The sequence below is a fragment of the Falco punctatus genome (assembly GCF_963210335.1).
Source record: "Falco punctatus genome assembly, chromosome: 1".
In the NCBI taxonomy this organism is placed as follows: domain Eukaryota; kingdom Metazoa; phylum Chordata; class Aves; order Falconiformes; family Falconidae; genus Falco; species Falco punctatus.
In genome coordinates, this window is record NC_137580.1 from 54,301,698 (window position 1) to 54,323,895 (window position 22,198).

Consider the following 22,198-nt stretch of genomic DNA (forward strand, 5'->3'; position numbering starts at 1 on the left):
AGTGTAAGCATGAGCTGTGTACACAAGGTCAGACTGTTTCAAGACACGTTTCTGTCAGATCCAGATGGCTGGATGGCCTGGCTGGGATACTCAGGGTTGATTTAATATCTGACCATTGTTACATTGAATTGTAATGCCTGTCAATCCATTACACTGGATTTTAATTTACATCTGAGAATCTGGAAGAACTGATGTGTAGTGAAAGGGTGGTGTTCAGCACTGTCCCACTTGCCTTCTGCCAGGACCCTCCTCCTGTCCCTGGCTGATCTCACCCAAGGCAGGAGGCTGCCCAGCTGCCCTGGTGGGATTTCTGGAGGACTAGGAACACAGTTGCCTCCAGACTGGCTTCCAGCTTTGTTAAGATAATTCAGATCTCATTATTCATTACACATTATTACTGTGTATATAAAAACCAGTATGGCTTAACTGAGACAAAACACTGGTCAGTAAATAGGGCTGTTGAATGCATTTCCCGCATCATCATCATCAGCTATTCCTGTCTGGAATAGGGGCTTGCTGTACTGGAGTACCTTCCCTGTCCTCCTATCACACTATCTGAATTAAGAAGTCAGGACCTAGCATGAGTCTGCTTTCTCTGTTCCCTCACGCTCCCTCATCATCCTTTCCAACCCCTTTGAAGACTGGGATCACATCATATTTGTCTGCGGTGCATCCCGTGTCATTGATGGCAGCCCTTGCTTTTTCTGAAGAGGCTGCACAGCAGCAGAGCAGGGCAAGGAGGTGCCTCTGTGCCTGGGCACAAGCCACAGCATGTTAACTGGTCAGCTGTATGCTTCAGGTGTGGAAAGCAGTGGCTGAAGGGCACAGCTTAATTTATTCACTGTACTTGTCTGCACCTGGCCAGAATGAACTTTGTCCTTGTTTGGACTGGCTGTGCTGAAGAAAATCCAGGCAAGAAATCTCAACAGGCAATGGAGCCACCCGTCAGCCCTGGGCCTGGCTTCTTAGCCTTCCGTATACTAGCTGTGTCTGCCAGTAAGGTCTGGATATTCACTGGCCTGTGTGAACGCAAAGGCATCCATCTGCTGGTGTGGTGTGCATCAATAGCTCCAACAAAGCATTATCATCATTTTTGTTAATACACCCAGAATGGGATTTCTAATGTGCCACGTGAAGCCATCAGCATTGGGATTTTGCAGACACCAGGAAAAGAGCAAGGCTCCTGATAAACATTGCCAAGCTGCTTTCTGAATGGGTGTATTTCGAGAAATCGGAGGTTTTGGCTTGCAAATATTTACCATGCTAATACAATAGCCCCTTACTCATGATAGGCATGCCAGTAATGAGTATAAGCTTTTACTTTAATGGCTTTAATCTTTGTTTTTAAATGGTAAATTAAGTGTCATCTAAGTACAGAGACTCAGGGTGATTAAAAATCTGTTTCACTTGCATTTGTGTTTAGCACTGTGTTGTCAAATTATTTCTGCACTTAGGATAGCATCTTTAATATGATTTTATTTTGTGTTCCAGGAAAGTATTACATAGCAACTATGACAATGATCACAGCTTCCACTGCATTGACGATCATTATAATGAATCTCCATCACTGTGGCTCAGAAGCAAAACCTGTTCCACAATGGGCCAGGGTGGTTATTTTGGACTACATGTCAAAAATCTTCTTTGTTTATGATGTGGGCGAAAATTGCACAAGTCCGAAAAGAGAAAAGGAAGATGAAAATAAGTTAGAGGAGGGTGATAGGTGTCAGAGGAGGCACAAAGAGGTGAGGAGTCACCTTTCTAATAGGAATGATGAGTGTGATCTCAAGGAGAAGCTCAATGGAAATTTGAATAAAAGCTATGGAGTTCCTGGTGAAAATGTTAGGGAGGCTGTTAATTGCTGTTCCTGTTACAAAATGCTGATTAAAAATATTGAGTATATTGCTAATTGTGTTCGAGACCATAAAGCAAACCGGGCCAAAGGAATTGAGTGGAAAAAGGTCGCAAAAGTGATGGACAGGTTTTTCATGTGGATTTTCTTTATCATGGTGTTTTTTATGAGTGTGCTGATCATTGGGAAAGCAGCTTAACTGAAGATGAACACATTCCTTTTGTAAATCTGAATATATGTGTTAGCTTGTTTCAGTGGAGCTCTGGGACAGAGATGCTTTTGAGATTTTTGTCTTTTATTCTGTAACTATAAACAAATTGATTCTGTAGACTGTAACAGTGCGTTGAGACATTGCTCAGCTGAGGGCTTTGTTAGTGGCTGTCCTCGCCTTTTATTTCAGGAGTGCAGCCCTGATGAGGCTGCTGGGTAAGCTCTTTGTGCTCCATCTTGATGGGTTGTGGCTATGACTTCAGACAGAGTGCGGTGGAGCGCTGCAGCGATGGAGCAGACAGCCTAGCAAGGGAGCATTGTATTCACAAGGCTGCATCTCTGCATCTTGTAATTTGACCAGCCCTTTCTCTCCTCTAGAAAAAAAGTGTATTTGTGACATAGTGGCAGTTCCTGGAAATCATGCATTCATGGCATTGCCTTTTTTCCATTTTGTTGGGTTTTTTTTTAGCTTGTCTTCCTAACTTACCTTTTTATTATGAGACTGATCACTGTTCCTATCATTTCACAGGCTCTACATGTCTGTTGTGCCTTTAATACCATTGAGCTTACTGAGTATGATGGTTACCTTGATCTTCCTTTATTATTTCCTGCTGCTGAATATTAACCTGTTGTCACCACAGCTCCAGTAAGCCGGATTCCTGGGACTTCTTCCTCACTGTGTTGGAGAGCCTCTTCTGTTCTTTTCCTCTTGAGCCTAACTATAGGAAGGACTGCTCCTGTCCTTCCTAGATGTCTCATTCCCTTGGGCATGGGCATTTAAATGCTACTTCAGACTGCTAAAGTAGGAGGCTGTGACTTTTTGTCTCTGCTAGTTTTATTGACCTTCAATGTTAACCCCATGTGTCCCTTGTCTACTCTTACATCCTCTTTAATACTTAAACTTTAAACTGCCTACAGGAATGCCAGGGTTGCTCTGTGCATTATTTAGCACAAAAGCATGATCTTACAGGCTTGTTAAAGTAGTGTCATAATCAACACTCTTTGTTCAACACCTTAGTACTTCTGTGTATGTGAGTGTGTTTGTTGCTGACAACACCAAACCCCCCTCTTCTGTGTGTTAATTTCTGTTAATTCTGTCAGACTGATAGAGCTCTGGAGGATGTCTCGTGTAGTAAAGTTAGAAGCTAGTACCCCAGGCATGCCCATGGCAGATAAATTGCTTTTACAGAGCACCTTGAACTTTGAAACCATGATATTCTAGATGCAGTGGGAGAGGCAGAATGACACTGTAATGGATCCCAGTCAAAAGTTCACATGACAAAACTCATTTTAATAATTGTTGAAGTTAATAGGAGCATACCTGTGCAGCTGTAACTTAAGAGCAAGGTGTCAAAATGGCAAAGTGATTCAGTTATTATGTCCAAATTTATTAGAAGAAAAGGAATTGTAATTATTATTATGATGTAAATGATGCATTGAATTACTAATGGCAGGTTTTCTCTTGTGTGGAATAATTGATATTGTAAGCTTATCTGGATTCTCATACATAATGCAAGCCTTAAAGTCCAGGTTTTAATGTAAAGTTAACTGGGTGGCTAGCCAAGAATAAACTCAGTATGTGGAAAAAGTCTCAAGTGTGTTCCCTGTATATTATCAGTTCCCAGTCAACCAGGCTAATTTTGAATAGCTCCTTTAGAAGACAAGCTCTTCACTTTCTGTGAACAGAACACTTTCTGTGCAGAAAGCCAGTTGTACTCATTTGTCGTGGAGTTCAGGGTTTGGCACTTATGCTGCATGTTTGAGGAAACTGATTTGTTCTTTGTTGTGGGAAAAAATACTGTCCCAAAAGCTGAGGGAGCAATGTATTTAAAGATAAGGGTAAAATATTCAGAACATGAGGCGACAGCATGGAAAACCAATGGCCAAGAGTTTGTCCAAGGGCTTATGGGTAGCATAAAGTAGAGAGTTACTACTGTTCACTGTCCCTTCCAATATAGGAACTGGGTACATCAAATATACACAATGTGTCACAGTGGAGGAGTCTCTTCAATATGTGAGAAAGCTGAGGAACTCCTTGCAACAGGATTTATGAATGCTGAAATATCATATGGATTTAAAATTTGGGGAGAAAACATGGAAGAAAAATCTTATTGGCATACTATTAAATACAGTCAAGTGCTGAAAGGTGGAGTAATATTTTGGGGATTCATGACTGTATGTTCTTCAGTGCTCTTCATCCCACTGGTGGCACCCATTAAAGACAGCTTCCAGATTTAGAAAGACCTTTAGTCTGATGCAGAATATCTTTCTTAGAAATCCAGATTTTGCCCATGCCATTCTGTTCAGTGCATCTGTGGCCTTCCCATTTGTAAGGGAAAGTTTACAATTGTAGGTGGATCATGGGCCTCTATCATGCTGGTGCTCTTCAGTATGCTACATGCTTGGATGATGATGTTGAAATCATACTTTGCACTTCTCTAGCACATTTTATGCTAAGATGTGACAGTACTAAAGAATTCTCTTCCTTACAAGAATATGATTTGAAAAATATTCCTAGCTATTTGAATTTATTAACTACTACTTTTAGTTTTTAATTATTTTGTGTTAATTTTTTCTTTCGATCACCAGACCTTCTCAAGTGTTTCTTTTCTTTTATTTACATATGGTCAATGTTGTTCTTGCTCTTGTAACAAACATTTTTCTGGTTTTAGTTCATAAGAGCCCTGGATTCAATAAAGAGTGTGAGCAGCAGATGATGGATGCAGGTAGAAGATGGCACCTGAACAGTTCTTGTGAAGTCTCATGCTAAGACCCTCAGAGTCACTTCTCAGTCATTTTCCAGAGGGAAAGCATAACATGGTGCTGCATGGCCATGCTTCTGGTGATAAAGCTGATCCAAGGTCCATACTGCTACCTGGTTTAAAGCTGGCTTAGGAGTTTCTGACTAAACAGTAGGGGCTGTAGTTTAAGTGTCCCTCCAAGGTCTTACTATTTAGTTTGTCTATCTCTGTATTTAGCTGTTTTAGTAAAAATCCCACCATATTCTAAATCAGCCAAGTGTGTTAGTAGTCAGAAGTGTACATGCCAACTCTAGTGCTAAGTGGAGGCAGGAATGTTTAATCTAATTCTGTCTATTCTGATCTCTTCCTCTTTCTTTTGTCTCTCTCATACTTAGATCCAGCAATCTTTGAGGAAGATTAAATCCAAAGATGATGAATGACTATGTTTATAATAACAGAAAAATAACTACTTATGCACCTGTCTGAGTTACTGTGTAGGCTTAACATGAATGCAGCTGGGTGACTTCAGATTTACTGAGGAGGACAATGATGCTGTAAAAATACTGTTTGAGATCTGTGTGCTGTGGAGGCATTTGAGGAATAAGCTGACAGATTTTTTTTTGTCTCTTGGCAGAGAGATCACCTCTCCCTTTTTTATTGAGTCGTTGCAGTTATAAAATGGGAAGAAATACAAGCTGTCTCCTGTGATGCCTTTGCTGTGCTCTCTTCCATGACCAGGATTATGGAACTGAAGATGCAGTGCGATGGGATGTTGGGGTATAGAGTTTCTAACTGTGCAGAAAGGTAGGAGATGCCCTTAGCTACCCTAGGAAATCTGTTTCTGTTTGTGGAAATTGCAGCCTGAAGATTCATGCTAAACCCAAAAGAATAATCCTGGACAGTACATGACACCTCGAAATAGAGAAGCAGGTTTTCCCATGTTTCAGGAACTCAGATGTTACATCATAAGCTATCTGCATGTTTTGTCCTCTGGTTAACAAAGCTTTGTACTCTGACCCATGAGATGGTGGAGTTCAGGATCCTGTGTGGAGGAAGCAGGGCAGTAAGTAGGATTGCAACCCTGGACTTCACAAGAGCTAACTTTGGCCTCTTGAACGACCTACTTGGAGGAATCCTATGGGTTAGGGCTCTAGAAGGCAGGGGGCTCCAAGAGAGCTGGCTAATATTCAAGCATCACTTCCTCCAAGCTCAAGATAGGTGCATCCCTCTGAGTAAGAAATCAAGCAAAGGGGGCAGGAGGCCTCCATGGGTGAGCAAGGAGCTTCTGGCAAAACTCAAAACAGAAGAAGGAAGGTCATGTGATGTGAAAAAAAGGGACAGGCCACTTGGGAGGACTATAGGGATGTGGTCAGAACATGCAGTAGGGCAGCTGAAGTCTGTTTGGAATTAAATCTATCAAGGGAGGTCAAGGGCTTCTTCAAGTACTTCAGTGGGCAAAGGATGACTAGGGAAAACGTGGGCCTACTGCTGAATGAGGTGGGTGCCCTGGTAATGAAGGACACGGAGAAGGCAGAGTTACTGAATGTCGCCTTTGCTTCAGTCTTCACTGCCAGGCCGGCCCTGCAGTTTGCCAGGCCCTGGAGGCAAGAGAAGTCTGGAGAAAGGAGAACTTTCCCCTGGTCGAGGAGAGATTACCTGAGCAAACTTGACACCCACAAATCCATGGGCCCTGATGGGATGCACCCCCAAGTGCAGAGGGAGCTGAGAGATGTTATTGCTAAGCCACTCTCCATCATCTTTGAAAGGTCGTGGAGAACAGGAGAGGTGCCTGAGGGCTGGAGGAAAGCCAGTGTCACTCCAGTCTTCAAAAAGGGCAAGAAGGGAGGACCCAGGAAACTACAGGCCTCCATCCCTGGAAAGGTGATGGAACAGCTCAGCCTGGAGGTCATCTCTAAACATGTGAAGGAAAAGAAGGTCATCAGGAACAGTCAACGTGCATTCACCAAGGGGAAACCACACCTGACCAAGCTAATAGCCTTCTATGATGGAATGACTGGCTGGGTGGACAAGGGGAGAGCAATGGATGTTGTCTACCTTAACCTCAGCAAGACTTTTGATACTGTCTTCCATAATGTCCTCATAGGCAAGCTCAGGCAGTGTAGTTAGGTGAATGGACAGGGAGGCGGATTGATAACGGGCTGAATGGCAGAGCTCAGAGGGCTGTGATCAGTGGCAGAGTCCAGCTGGAGGCCTGTAGCTGGTGGTGCTCCCCAGGGGTCAGCAGTGGCTCCAGTCCTGTTCAAATTATGCATCAATGACTTGGATAAGGGGATAGAGTGTACCCTCAGTGAGTTTGCCAACCATACAGAACTGGGAGGAGTGGCTGATACCTCAGAAGGCTGCGCTGCCATTCAGCGAGACCTGGACAGGGTAGAGAGTTGGGCAGAGAGGAACATAATGAATGAAGTTCAACAGAGGCAAGTGTAGGGTCCTGCACCTGGGGAGGAATAACCCCATGCACCTGCTGGGTGGCAGCTCTGCAGGGAAGCACCTGGGAGTTCTGGCAGACAGCCAGTTGCCCATGAGCCAGCAGTGTGCCCTGGTGGCCAGGAAGGCCAGTGGCATCCTGGGGGCATTAGGAGGAGCATGGCCAGCAGGTCGAGGGAGGGGATCCTGGCCCTCTGCTCTGCCCTGGGGAGGCCACACCTGGAGTGCTGTGTCCAGGTCTGGGCTCCCCAGCTCAAGAGAGACAGGGACCTGCTGGAGAGGGGCCAGCGGAAGTTACAAAGGTGATGAGGGGACTGGAGCATCTCCCTGATGAGGAAAGGCTGAGGGAGCTGGGCCTGTGTAGCTTGGAGGAGAGTGAGAGGGGATCTTATCAATGCATACAAATATCTTAAGGGTGAGTGCCAGGATGATGGGGCCAGGCTCTTTTCACCAATGCCCAGTGACAGGACAAGGGGCAACGGGCACAAACTGAAAGACAAGAAGTTCCATCTGAATACGAGGAAGAACTTCTTTACCTTGAGTGTGACAGAGCACTGGGACAGGCTGCCCGGAGAAGGGTGTGGAGTCTCCTCTGGAGACATTCAAAACCCACCTGAATGTGACTGCAACCTGCTGTAGGTGAACCTGCTTTAGCAGGGGGTTGGACTAGATGATCTCTAGAGGTCCCTTCCAACCCTGACCATTCTGTGACCCTGCCAGAAGTATGGCAAGTGCCTAAGACTTGTTTCTCAAGAAGTGCAGGAGTGCGGCAAGAGCTCCTGATTGTGCATCTGTCACAATTTGAGAAGACCAAGACCTGTAATGTGATTGTTTAGGAGGTGGGAAAAGGGAAGTGTGGGTTGAGAGGCAATTCCTTTCTTTCTGTTTATGAAACTGGAAGAAGCCATCTTTTCATACAAACTTCTGCTACTCATTGAAGAAGAGCATACATTGACTCTTGTTTTCATTCTTAAAGTATTTTAATCAGAGACAGGATATAGGTCCAAAGGTGGCCTGTGGAGTTTGTGCGTAACCACCTCCTTTGTATTTGCAGGCAGAGTGAATAACCTAGAGCTCAATTAAAGGAGAGTAAGCTGCACATCCTTTTTCCCACTGTTTCTGAAGTCCACTAAAAAGAAAAAATCTATCTTTTTTGTTAGAGACAAGTCCAGCTGTGTTGAAAGGACAAGATGTAGCAGAGGAGTTCGTATGTAGTTTGCGTTGTGCAAATTAGAGCTTTGTTGTCTGCAGACACCTTTTAAGAACTCCATTCTGCAAGGTGGCAGTGAACAATACTGGTTTTACATTGCTTGCAGTAAGGAATAATTGAGATTGCAAGTACCCAGCTCAGGTTTGTTCTTATCTGTCTCTCTTTCTAAATACTTTTGTGCATTTGATTCCTAGCCTATAGGCCACAGACCACTGAAGGTCTGTAAGGCCACCACCAAACACGCTGCAACTGTTCTATCAAGCTGTCCTGGTTTAATCCATTCTTCCATGTGGCTACATGTGGGCATTTGTGAGATTGTTTGAGCTCCAGAAATTTTCCAGTTCGTCCACTTGGGTGGACAACAAAGGCAGTGAATTTATCAAAGCCTTTATTGTGCTAGTACTCCTTTGGGTCTTGGAAGCCGTATTGGCTCTCGGGAGCTGTCAGGAGCACAAGGTGTTCCCGCATCTGCCTCTGTCACTAAGGTGAATCTCTCAGGCAGTGCAACCTGCCTTCTGGTTACCTGGGGTGCAGGGACCGACCTTGCAGGAGGCCTAGCGGTGAACTAAGTCATGCCTGTTCTTGGTCATGCAGGGTCCCGAGTATCTTTGGCTGGCCGTGACAGTGCTGCATCTCCAGGTGTCATTCTAGCCATTGTGTTTGAGAAGGCAATCCAGGGGTACCTTTGCAACAGGATGAAATACAAATATAACTATTGAGGGAGGGATGTCAGTTGGTGGAGGAGCATAGGAGGGTGGAGAATGTGGTCTGACCTTAGTTCCAGGGGCAGTTTTTGCATAGAACTGTTACGCCTTGGTCTGTTCTTGGGCACTCCTGCTTCAGGGTAGAAGTCAATCTAGTGAACATCCAGAAAACAAAGATTAAAAAATGGCAGCTGCAGTTTTAAAGAGGGTTTTTCATTTTAGTTCCTGAAAACTTTTATTTAAAAAGTTTCAGTGCTACCTTCAGTACTACTGAAAAGGTTCAGTACTACCTTCTAAGTAACCTACCTAGAATTAGGGATTTTTCTTGGGAGCAGGCATTGCTGTTTCCTTCCTTTGCCATTCTGAGCATTTATATTTACCAGGTTCTGTGCCTTGACATTCACACAGCTGCTAGCAATAAATTTTCACTTCTGTTTTAAAAGAACTTGAAACATATTTTTATTCAAATCACTCTTCGTTGAACAAGATTTTCATCTTTGGTGTTGGGAGTTGCTGGGGACTGCACTGCACAAAGTCTGTCTTGCATTACCCTTTGGTTTGAAGAATGCAGGGGTTTTGGTTAATCTAAATGCAGTGACAGAGCTGACAAAGGAAGAGTGGAGCAGAAAAATAACATGGTTTTTAAAATTGCCTACAATAACCTGAGTTAGGTTTAAGCAGAGTGTTTCAGTGAATAAAATTAGTAAATTGGGATTCACTGGGTATTTGCTTGCTATGTGTCACCACTAATGGATGACTTGGATTAATAGTGGTCTTAAATACTATATAACACTGTATTCTGGTTTTGTTTGCTTGTGAATTCTCTATTAGCATGCCTAAGAACATGCTAGCAGGAAATCTTTGAGCCAATATAATGTGAACAAATAAAGAATGATACTGTGATTAATGCATGTATCTGTATGGTTCTGTTGTTAGTGTGCCACAGGTAAGTAATAGATCTGACTACTTTATTCATTTTGTATTTTTAGTTCTAGCTGAATGCTACCAAGCTGCTCACTACTGAAATATGGTGGCAGGAGTCCCCTTTGTTAGTGTTTCATTGTAGCAAGAACGGACTTCAACAATAAAGTTAAATAAAGTCACCTGGAGAAGCCTCCAGAAGTTGGAAAAGCTCTGCACAGGTAAAGCATTTCACTAGAATGTGGAGTATGTGTTCAATGGTGGTGAAAGTGATGGTGTGGCCTCCATAGGGCCAAAGTTCGTTAGAGGATGGCAGCAGACACATCTGTGTTGCAAAATAATGCTAAGTGGTGTCTGCAAAATGAGGATGAGGGAAGGGGCAGAGGGGGAGGAGGCAAGGAACTAACTCAAAATGATGTGAAAAAGATGTAAAATTCCTAAGACAGTTGTTTAGCACCTGTGAATTCACAGAACACATTCCTGCTGTGGTATAGCTACTTCCATTTTGTGTCCCATTCACTGGCCAGCCTGTGTCCGGGGTGGACTGCCAGCAAGTCAAATGCAGCTCCTACTCTGGGGCCATACTGCAGCAGCGAGTCTGTTATGGGGTAGGGGTTACTGGCTCAGGCAGGGACAGGGGTGCCAAATTGCCCTAAGTCATGGTGATGTGTCCAAGCCTGCACCAGCTTGATGGAAAAGTGGGACCCTGAGGACCCGCTCACATCACCTGCTGGTAAACTAGTCCCATTTCATCCCTCTGCCCAGTTCCCAAAGGTAGCCCTCTGTATGAGCACTGTATGGTTTGGAAGGTTGGCTTCCTCCTGGCTACTTCATAGCCCTCAGTTCCACCTGGAACTCACGCATATTCAAATAATTTTCTGTCTGGTTCACCCACTTTCTCACAGAAAGTTGATGGCTGCACTTCTTCCACAGGAGGCCTGACAGGTTTCAGAGCTGTTTCAGTGTATTGTTGGGTCCTGCAGGTTGTGCCCCTTTTCTTCAGCGTGTTAATGTTCCAGGAGACTGCTAATAAGATAACTGTGGTGAATGGAACTTGTGTTGCTTTTATCTAGTGTTTTTATCATAGCTTGAAACAGAATGGTGATCATGAGACAATCTCTTTCCTCACAGCTAAGGGATGGGAATTTTTCTTAAAGACTTAACGCTAACATCACAAACCCAAGGGTAAACTGGCTCCTGAACCAGTAGTATAATGCAAGTGAGCTCAGGGGTATGTTGTTCAGGTACGGACAAAACTTAGTCACCTTCAGGTACACTGCCTTAGTTCTGCTTTTGAATGCCACGTTCACTACCCTGCAGGGGTTGTTCAAACTGTAACAAAGAGCATTTCTCAACACCTGGTTCAAAGCGAGCAGGGCAAGTGCTTATTTGGCACAGCAGCCCCGAGCTGCATGGATTCTTAGCAGTGCTTCGAGGCAGCAAGTTTTGCGTCGCCAGGAGAATTACACACTGGGACCCGAGGTTCCTGGGGCACCAGCAGCAAACCAGCCTAGAGGTCCTGCCCCAGGGGAGGGGAGGAGAGGTGAAGGCTGGAGGTGAGAATGAGTCCGGGGCCCAGGTGTGTCTGCTGTAAAAGTCGGCACCTTGCATAAGCTCCATCTGTGGAGATAGCTCCTCACCTAAATCCTGAGACCTCTAGGGGTCATACAAGTGCTGTTCTAGTTGCTGGGGTGCTTGTAGGAAGGATTTTAAATGAAAATCAAAAAAGCTGCTCTTAACCCTATATGTTCTGTTTTCTCCAAGGTACAAGTGATGTAGCCTTGGTGCCCCAACAGGGCATGATTGCTCTTTTATTAAGGTCTAAGTAAATGAAGACCTGTATCACACAGGCAAGTGCAAAGATTTCTGTTCTGAAAGGCCATTTCATAGCTTCCTCAGAAGCCGTGGTTTAATTTTTATAGTTTGATCTGGGGACTAATAGTCTTAAGACAGAACTGATTTGAGGTAGTCTCTTAGTCCTCAGGGTTCTGCAGATTGAAGGCTTCATGAGCAGTGGAGACTGGTCCTACACCTGGTCAGGAGAGTTTGGCATATTGCTGAGACCAAGAGAAAATGCCTGCTGAAGGCACTGGGTGCTACGGCAGGAGGAACTTGGACCCTCAGCCAGGTCAGCAGAGATGTGGCTATTTAGGTTTTCTGACCAAATTAAAGTAGCTTGGAAAAAGAGAGGCTTTGTGCAAATGGCTTTCTTCCATTGATCTTGCTCTTCTGAGTTGCTTCTGAGTTCTTCAGTCCTTTTACCCCTCTAGTCCTTGTATTCTCTTCTGAGAACGGAAAGAATCCTTTTATGTCCTAGATTATGACTATACCTGCTATAAGAAACAGCTTTAGCATCATGGTATGGTTCCCTGTGCCCTGCAGACAGGAGCTCCCTGAGTTCAGTAGCCACAGACGTTGACTGGATAGGGCAATATCCCTGACATGGAGAAAAGACGATTTGTTTGCTCTCGTTATTACTTTACAACTAATCTTATGCCCTGCTCACTGCAAACACACAATGTTAGTGTGAAAGAGGGTCCTCTGTCTGTATAAGACTCTAAATAGGAGGAAGAAATCACTGAGGCAGTTCCATAGACTGCATTCACTTAAAAAGATGGACAATGCAACTTGTAAGACTTCTGAAGAAGGCAGAAAAAAGTGTTCTGGCTAGTTCATTGTTGTAATCCAAGCCTGCACTTGTTCCTGGAAATGATGATTCTTCTCAAAATGCCAGTTGTATGGGTTCTAGCTGAGATGGGGGTAATTTTCCCCACGGCAGCCCTCGCAGTGCTGTGCTCTGTATTGGCAGCCAGAAGGGTGCTGGTAACACACAGTGGTTTGGCTACCGCTGAGCCGTGCTCCACAGCACCAAGGCTGGCTCTCCAGCATCCCCCCTCACCAGTGGGCTGGGGGTGGGCAAGATCTTGTGGGGGGACATAGCCAGGACAGCTGACCTGAAGTGACCAAAGGGATATTCTGTGTCATATGACATCTGCTCAGCAACAAAAGCTAAGAGAATGGAGGAGGAGAAGGGTATTCGTTTTCCTTTCCTTTCACATGTAGCATTTGCTTTATTAAACTGCTTTTATCTTGACCCACGAGTTTGGGGTTTTTTTCCCATTTCCATCTTATTTTCCTCCCCCAATCCTGATGAGGAGGGGAGTGATAAAGCAGCTTGGTGGGCACCTGGTATCCAGACAGCCAAGGTCAACCCACCACAGTCCTTTTTTGTGCCCAGTGTGGGGGCCTGAGGCAATGCCAGTTTTGTATTAAGCGTTGTATAGGTGTAATAGTTATTAAGTGGTAACCTCCAGTCTGGGTCATGGAGTTTGTTGGCTGCACTTCTTATCTCTTTATTTTGCTGAGTTTGGGAACATGCTAGTACAAACAATGACTATGTGCTTTGCCCTTGCCCTGGCATTGATGGACTTGCTGTGCTGGGGGAGCTATCTTGTGGAGAGCATGAGGGAATACATCTTCCTCTTCCTACATGGGATTGATGTGGATGGTTTTATCATGCAGGTTCCTGAGGTACTTGGTCACCCTTACGTGAACTGTTTAATGGTACTAATTAACACTTTTAGCATATTATGGCATTTGTGGAATCTGGTGTTGTCCTGGTGTAAGAGAAGACAACTTTTGGGTGATACTGAAATGTGCCCTGAAGCAGCAGGTCCGTGGGTGGCAGGGTGTGTAGGAGCATTTGGGCAGGTTCCTAGGGCGCTTATCGCTTCCCATAACCTGGGACTTTACACCTGAACAGGCAAGCAACCCTGGCAAACTGACATGCCACCTGATAGAAGGGTGCCTTGCCTACCCCAATGAGATCCAGCAGCTTCTGGCACTGTACTGGGGCCTGGCCTGTGCCTATCGAGCCCCAGTTCAGTACCCTTAGAGGACTGTGGGTTGAGGCAGGGACCCAGACAGCAACAAACTATAGTAATCACCCCAGTAGTGAAAAAGAAACAGCGGACAAAGAAAACAACAGGTCCATGTCATTGCTTAGAAAGGGAGGAGGAATTAGAGGAAAGGTCTGATCATGAAGGTGGTCCTTTGATAAAAAAATTGGAGGACGGAGTGAGAGAATTCAGACTGGAAGTGGAAACCACCAGGTCCCTGACCTTATCAGGACTTTGAGACATGCAGAAAGTTGACAGCTGCCAACCAGGTGAGCAGATTGCTACCTGGCTGCTCCGATGCTGGGATAGTGGGGCCACCAGTCAGCAGCTGGAAGGCAAGGAAGCCCAACAGCTGGGATCCCTTGCTAGTAATGGGGAAATGAAGAAAGTAACTGGAGAAGAGGCAGCAATCTGCAGTCTCTGGAGGTGGCTCCTCTCAAGTGAGAGAGCAAGATATCCATTCAAGAAAGATTTTGTGAACTCCCTAGGAGTGCAGATGAAGGCATCCAGTATCTGAGAGAACTAGCAGTGCTGGAAGCCATCTACAATGATCTAGACGATGAAGTCTCCAAAGATCCAGAGGATGTCCTCTGCACATGAGCCATGTGGAGGAAGGTGATTCAAAGTGCCGCACTGTCATATTCTAACAGATTGGCAGTGATGCGTTGCCCAGGTATGGATACATCAACAGTGAAGAGCATGTCTTCTTGATTCCAAAACTTGGAAGGAAATCTCTGTACCTCCTCATCCCTACGGGCCAGTGTCTTGGCTGTCAGGGTTGCCCCAAGAAATCGGTCCTCTCCTGCTCACATCAGAAGGAAAAGGAGCCCCAGGTGCATTCTGCGTGGTACACTGGTTCTTCCTGCGTGACTGGGGAGAGGACATGAGGAAGCAGGATGGTGAACCCACAATTAAGCTGGAAGCCTGTGTACGTGAACTGAGAAGGAAAACAGCTGTTAAGAAGGGGCCACCTGAGAGGGCTGTCAGTGCAGTTGCTGTAGGGACACAAGACAGCAATCAGCAATCTGCCAGACATAGAAGAACTGAGATCACCTTCCTTGATGCTGGTGAGAGCACTTTTGGTCTGGCACTGCAAGGGTCAGACAGTGAATACCCTGACCAGTAACAGGAATAGAGGATCTCTGCCTACAGCCAGGAGGAGGAAAGGGATGATGAGAAGGTGTACAGGACTCTATGGATTCGATGGCCTGGCACATCACACTCACAGAATTATAAGGGTTCGGTAAACACTGATGCCATCAGAGTACAGGGACACAGGACCTATCTGGATCTCTGCAGTGACAGGGGAATGCTAAGAATTGCCTGTATTGGAGGCTGATGTGAGCTTGACAGGGGACAAGTGGGAATAGCACTCTGTTGTGACCGGCCCAAAGGCCCCGTTGTATCTTTGGCATAGACTGTGCCAGGAGAGGGTGCTTCAAGGACCCAAAGGGGATGATGGGCTTTTAGTGTAGCCATTGTGAACAGAGAGATCAAACAGCTGTCTACCCTGCCTGGCCCCTCTGAAAATCCCTTCATTATGGGATTGCTGTGATTTGAACAGCAGGTGGCAATTGCTACCAGGACGGTGCACTGGCAGCAATATTGCACAAACCAAGGCTCCCTGGCTCCCGTCCGTGAGCTGGTTCATCAACTGGAGAGCCAAGGAATCATCAGAAAGACTCATTCACCTGTTAATAGTCCCATACGTCTAGTGCAAAAGTCTGACAGAGGATGGAGGTTAACAGTAGACTATCATGGCCTGAAAGAAGTGATGACACCACTGAGTGTGCTGTACTAGACATGTTAGAGCTCCAGTATGAACTGGAGTCAAAGCCAGCCAAGTGGTATGCTGCAATTGACATTGCCAATGCATTTTGTTTAGTTGGTTTTTTCTTTCAGTTCCTTTGGCAGCAGAGTGCAGGCGACAGTTTGCTTTCACATGGAGGGTATTTGATACACCTGGAATCAGCTGCCCCAGGGATGGAAGCACAGCCCTACCATTTGTCATGGACTGATCCAAACTGCTCTGGAGAAGGGTGATACCCCTGAACGTGTACAATACATTGATGATGACATCATGTGGGGCAACAAGGCAGAAGAAGTGTTTGGGAAAGGAAAAAGAGTAATTCAGATTCTTCTGAAAGTTGGTTTTGCCATTAAAAAAAAAAAAAAAAAAGGTGAAGGGACCAGCACAGGAGATTCTGGTTTTGGCAATACAATGGCAGGACGGACACTGTCACGTACCTATGGGTTTGATTGACAAGGTAGACACTGTGTCTCCACCAGCTAACAAGAAGGAAACACCAGCTTTCCTAGGCCTTGTGGGATTCTGGAGAATGCATATTCCAGGTTATAGACAGCTTGTGAGTCCTCTTTATCCAGTAACCTGAAAGAAGTAGTATTTTGATGGAGCCTGGAGCAACAACAGGCCTTTGAACATATCAAACAGGAAACAGCTCATGCAGTAGCTCTTGGGCCTGTCTGGACAGGACCAGCTGTGCAAAATGTACTCTACACTGCAGCTGGGGAGCATGGTCTCACCTGGAGCCTGACAGAAAACATCAGGAGAAACCTGAGGTCAACCATTAGGGTTTGGAGCCAGGGATACCAAGGATCAGAAGCCCACTACACCCTGAATAAAGAGATACTAGCAGCATATGAGGGGTACAAGCTACCTCAGAAGTTGTTGTTACAGAGGCATATCTCCTCTTGGCACCACGCTTGCCTGTGCTACACTGGATGTTAAAAGGAAACATCTCCTCTACACCTTGCGCAATGAGTACTACATGGAGTAAGTGGGTAGTGTTGATCACGCAATGAGCTTGACTATGGAAACCCAACCACCTAGGAATCTTGGAAGAGATCATGGACTGGCCAGAAGGTAGAGATTTTGGAGCATTGCCTGAGGAAGTGGCTTGTGCCCAAGAGGCATGAGTTATCAGAGGATGAAACGCGTTATGCTTTGTTTACTGATGGATTCTGTCATTTAGTAGGAAACCACTGGAAGTAGAAAGCTGCGATGCAGAGTCCCACACAAGAAGTCCTTGAAACCACTGAAGGAGGAGGTGAGTCAAGTCAGTTTGCAGAAGTGAAAGCCATCCAGCTAGCCTTAGAGATTGCTGAATAAGGAAAGTGGCTAGTACTCTATACTGACTCCTGGTTGGTGGCTAATGCCCTGTGGGGGTGGCTACAGCAGTGGAAGAAGACCGATTGGCAGTGCAGGGGTAAACCTACCTGAGCTGCTGCATTGTGGCAGGACATCACTGCCAAGGTAGAAAACAGTTCTAAAGGTATGTCATGAAGATGCTTACATGCCTAAAAGCCACACCACTGAAGAACATCGGAACAATAAACAGGTGGACAAGGCTGTCAAAATTGAAGTAGCACAGGTGGAGCTGGACTGGGAGTGTAAGGATGAGTTATTCACAGCTCAGTGGGCCCACAAAACACTGGGACATCTAGAGAGAGATGCAACATACAGATGGGCTCATGATCCAGGGGTTGCACTTGACCACAGAGGCCAGCATACAGGTCATTCATGAATGTGAAACATGTGCTGCAATCAAGCGAGTCACATGAGTAAAATCTCCCTGGAATAGGGAGAGGGCGGTGGCTGGGTTTTCGGTATGGTGAGGCCTGGCAAGTGGACTATATTGGATCACTGCCATGAATACGCCAAGGCAAGTGCAACAGACTCACCGTGGTGGGACTACTGGTTGGCTAGAGACTCACCCTGTAAAAAATGCCACTGCCCAAAACACCATCTTAGGCCTTGAAAGGCAAATTTTGTGGCAACATGGTAAACGAGAAAGAATTGAATCAGACAATGGGACTAATTTCTGAAATAAGCTCATAAACTCCTGGGCAAAGACGTATGGCACTGGAGTGGGTGCATCACATCCTCTGTTACCCACAAGCCTCTGGAAAGACTGAGACATGTATGTAATAGGCTGCTAAAGACTATGTTGAGGATGTTGGCCAATGGGGCATGGAAACATGGCTTATAAATTTAGCAGAAGCCATCTGCCTGGTTAACACCAGAGGATCTGCTAACTGTCCTGGTCCTGCTCAGACAAAACCTCTGCATACTGTGGGAGGATATAAGGTCTCTGTAGTGTGCATGGTGAAGTGGCTGGGGAAGGTGGTGTGGATTGCCCCTCCCATGGGACAAGGCAAACCCATTTGTGGGACTGTCTTCACTCAAGGACCTGTGTGTACTTGGTGGAAATGTGGAAGGGTGGGGAGACCCAGTGTATGCCTCAAGGAGATTTAGCCCTGGAGGAAAAATAATCTGTGATGTGAGTTGTCTGTTTTAGGAAGTAATGCAGCAGGAATGACCTGAACTGACAAAGAGTGAGTTTCGCAAAGAACCACACAAGTGCAATGGTGACCCAAATCAAACCAGTATTGGTGCCCAACAGTCAAATATACTGCTTCTCCTGTCCTGAGCACCAATCTAGACAGATGGGGCCCAAGCATAGCATGTCCTTATGAACCATCTGGAGGAGTGGAGGAAACCCATGGAATGGGAGAGTAATAGCTATTTGTTCAAGGCCAGGGGATAGTAGTTAATGAGAATGTATAAATCTATACGTTCGGTATAAAGATGGTCTAGGTATGTAGTTTATGTTGTAAGTGTTGGTAAGAAGGGACTGCAGTAATGAGAACTAAATACAATGGGATGGTTAGAAGATATATGTATATGTATTAAATTATGTGGGATCTGAGCAGGATGCAAATGGTAGGGAATAAGGGGTGGAGATTTTATGGGTTCTAGCTGAGGTGTGTTTAGTTTTCCCCACGGCAGCCCTCGCAGTGCTGTGCTCTGTATTGGCAGCCAGAAGGGTGCTGGTAACACACAGTGGTTTGGCTACCGCTGAGCCGTGCTCCACAGCACCGAGGCTGGCTCTCCAGCATCCCCCCTCACCAGTGGGCTGGGGGTGGGCAAGATCTTGTGGGGGGACATAGCCAGGACAGCTGACCTGAAGTGACCAAAGGGATATTCTGTGTCATATGACATCTGCTCAGCAATAAAAACTAAGAGAATGGAGGAGGAGGAGGGGCATTTGTTATTACAATGTTTGTCTTCCAGAGCAACTGCTACATGTACTGAAGCCCTGCTTCCCAGGAAGTGGCTGGACATGGCCTGCTGATGGCAAGTAGAGAATAAATCTTTTGTTTTCCTTTGTTTCCGCTTTATTAAACTGCCTTTTTCTTCACCCACAAGTTGGGAGGTTTTTTCCATCTTATTCCCCACCCCCCCCCTCGCCCTTCCTGCTGAGGAGGGGAGAGCAATAGAGCAGCTTGGTGGGCACCAAACCACCACACCGACTTAAACTTCCACTGTTGCATCAGATTGCAGTCCTCTGGAGGATTCCTGGAGTGTGGAGATTGTGCAACTTATATATGAGGTAACATGTAATAAGGCTAAGTTGAAGGTAATTTGGTCCTGTTCAAGTGACCCACAGCACTTAAACAGCAGCCTGGTCCTTGCCTATGCTCTAACATTCCCCCAGGATGGTTGTTTCCATTGCACCCGCTCCTGCTTTTGGAGGTGCTCCTCTTGAGCCCAGCTAGGCAAATGACTCCTTCCTCTTCTCTCTCCATCCCAGAACAACTCACACCTGAAGATTTCCTTGCATGTGGCAGAGCGGAGGAGGCAGAATGGCTGCAGACACTGCTAGAGACTGTCAGCAGTCTAGGTGTATTTGCTTGACTGGTTATATATGGTCAGCTGGGGGAGCAGGATTTCATCTTTGTGCAGCAGCAAAAGATGATTTGTTCATTTCCATTGCACTGCAGCAGTTACTGTCACATTGCTGTTTCGTAGCATGTGTTTCTTTAAAGAAACAACAAATGCAAAACCCAGCCAGAACAAGACGGTAATTATTAACCAGAACTGTATGAGTATTGGCTTAAATCCATGAACTACATCAAGCCTTGCCTGTAGTGAAGGGGGATGGGAAAATTACTGATTTCAGAAATTCCTGTCTTTACAGGACATCTGAAAAGTTACAAGGGGATAACTCAGAAGGAAGAAGTCTTGCAAGCATGCAGTGGGACCTAAAATTGCAGGTTTTGGACATGGGTGATGGGGCGTTATTGTGGACTGGAGAGAGCCAATGGGCAGATTTGCAGTGTTTTGGCATCCAGTTTTGATGTCATGCAGATGTTAAATGTTAAAAATGAGGCACCAAAATATGTTTATACCTCTGGGCCATGGTCCTGCTGCTGATGGTCTTGCTGGGACTGAGATCTACTGTTGTAGCTTGCCTAGCAGCAAGCACCCCATGGTTTTCTTGCAGTGTGAATAAATTGTTCTGGATGGGGGTGAATACAAGACAGAACACAGAATGATACTAGTTTTTTTCATTGTCTGATATGTTTAGAGGGGATGTTTAGTTAGGACAGTGTGTATTGTTAGTGATTTCTCTATTCCTTCTACTTAATGACTAGCTTATTTTTTATTTTGCTCCCAAATTAAGCATTTCTTCACAAGTTTAGAGATGGCACTTGTAGAAATAGAACATAGTGCTGGAATAGTTGCTTTGGCTAAACTCTTGATCCTGCCTAGGCTGCTGGCACCTGTGGGTGCTTGGTGCCCTGGGAGCAGGACCACAGGACCACCTCTTTGGAGGTGTCCCAAAGATGTGTTGGGCTTACCTGCAGCTTTGCAGTTATCAGGTATTGACCCTTAAGATGCACCCAGGTGTTACTGCTGAATAAACAAACACAGGGAAATTGTATTGCAGAGATGATTAATTTCAAAAGAAATCTTTTAAATCTGTGGGGAAAGGGAATAGAGAATTACTTTAATCCAGGAAGAGCTCTATGTGTGTTCCCAACAAAACACAGCTTTGTGAGAATTTTATTGCTCTTTAGCTGGTACGTGAGCCTCCCCTCTTTTTCACTCCATGCTGCCTCATTGTAAGTAATATTTCACCGAAGAACAACTTTATCTATACCAAGTAATTCACCTAATTACATGCTATTGAGGGAAAAGGATTTCACTCTGGTACTGAACTAGAAGTTCCAACGTTCACTGCAAAACTGGGTGAAAAAGTATCTTATCAGGGATCTATGCAGTCACTTGTAGTTTGCCCTTGCTCCCTTAAATACTGTCCAACAGTTCTAGATCCTGCATGAAATAAGTGGGTTTACTTTTATGACCTTGATATATAATAACTATGTGATGTTTTGCAAACCTCCTTTGGTGAGAAGATCAATGCTAGTTCCTTTTGTGGCTGTAGCACAGCCCTAGCTTCTGTCATGGCTTTTCTCCTTCAAACTCAATGAGTTAAATGCCAGAGGTTTATTACATGCTTTCTATCTGGGTTAATTTTTTCAGCCTCTGAATCTACTAATTGCTGTTTGTAAATTTTCCTGGTGGTAAAGGTCACAAAGATAACTTGGCCCCTGTAGCTCAACCTCTTGGTACATCTCAGGTTATGAAAAGCAGTGTTGAAGTCTGATGATTGATTTAATTACTCTTCTGAGGTTTCACCATGAAGAAAGACTATTTTTCCTTTGTAGTTAACTTCCATCCAATATTTGCATGACATCTCAGTGTTGGGTTAGGAATCTCTATTTTAGTGGGATGCAGTCAGATGGTAGGAACAGTTTTGTCAGACATAAACGTGATCCTGAACTGTCACACAGGTGCCTTCCACTACTTCATGAGACTGGAAACCATGCTGTTGCTTTTGTTTTCCCTCTAAACTTTCCACCTTTTCTAGGAACATGAAATTGGAGCAAAGCCTGAGAGTAAGACAATGGTGCTTTGGTGCCTAAAGCTGCAGCAGCCAGCACTTGGCGTTTGCTCTAGCCCCTGCAGAAAACTTGTTCATGGAAGTGCTGTTTGGGAGGGCCAGATCTGCTTTCCAAAGCCACACCTGTGTACAAATAGGGGATCAGGTGTTCCAAAATAACCTGTTCCTGTTTGAGAAAATCAGGAGCAAGCTGGCATCAGGGTGTCTTCATAGAAACTGGGGGTCACCCTGCTCCTTCCATTTGGCACTCCTGGTTAGCCTTTGCTCCCTCACACTGAAATGCCCAGGGCCACCTCTACTGCTCTTCCTGGAAGTCCACTGGCAGGGTCCAGCAGGGCAGGTAGAGATGAGTTCATCCCAAATCCTGCAGAACAGCCCTTTATGTGAGTCATTGGGAGCGCATGTGTGGGGGAGCATGTGCAGAAGCAGATGCCCCTGTCCTTT

At 45.4% G+C, this 22,198-nt stretch overlaps 1 protein-coding gene across 5 annotated transcripts in view; it reads left to right on the forward strand.

Annotated features, from left to right (window-relative positions):
- Window positions 1-14,068, forward strand: part of CHRNA9 (cholinergic receptor nicotinic alpha 9 subunit) — a 30,586-nt gene extending 16,518 nt beyond the window's left edge. For all 5 annotated transcript variants that reach the window (XM_080379062.1, XM_080379063.1, XM_080379066.1 and 2 more), the window contains one exon: window positions 1,492-14,068. In XM_080379062.1, the coding sequence (XP_080235188.1) occupies window positions 1,492-2,048 (557 nt within the window). In that variant the 3' untranslated portion in view covers window positions 2,049-14,068. The remainder of the gene's footprint in view (window positions 1-1,491) is intronic.
- Window positions 14,069-22,198: the final 8,130 nt, after the last annotated feature.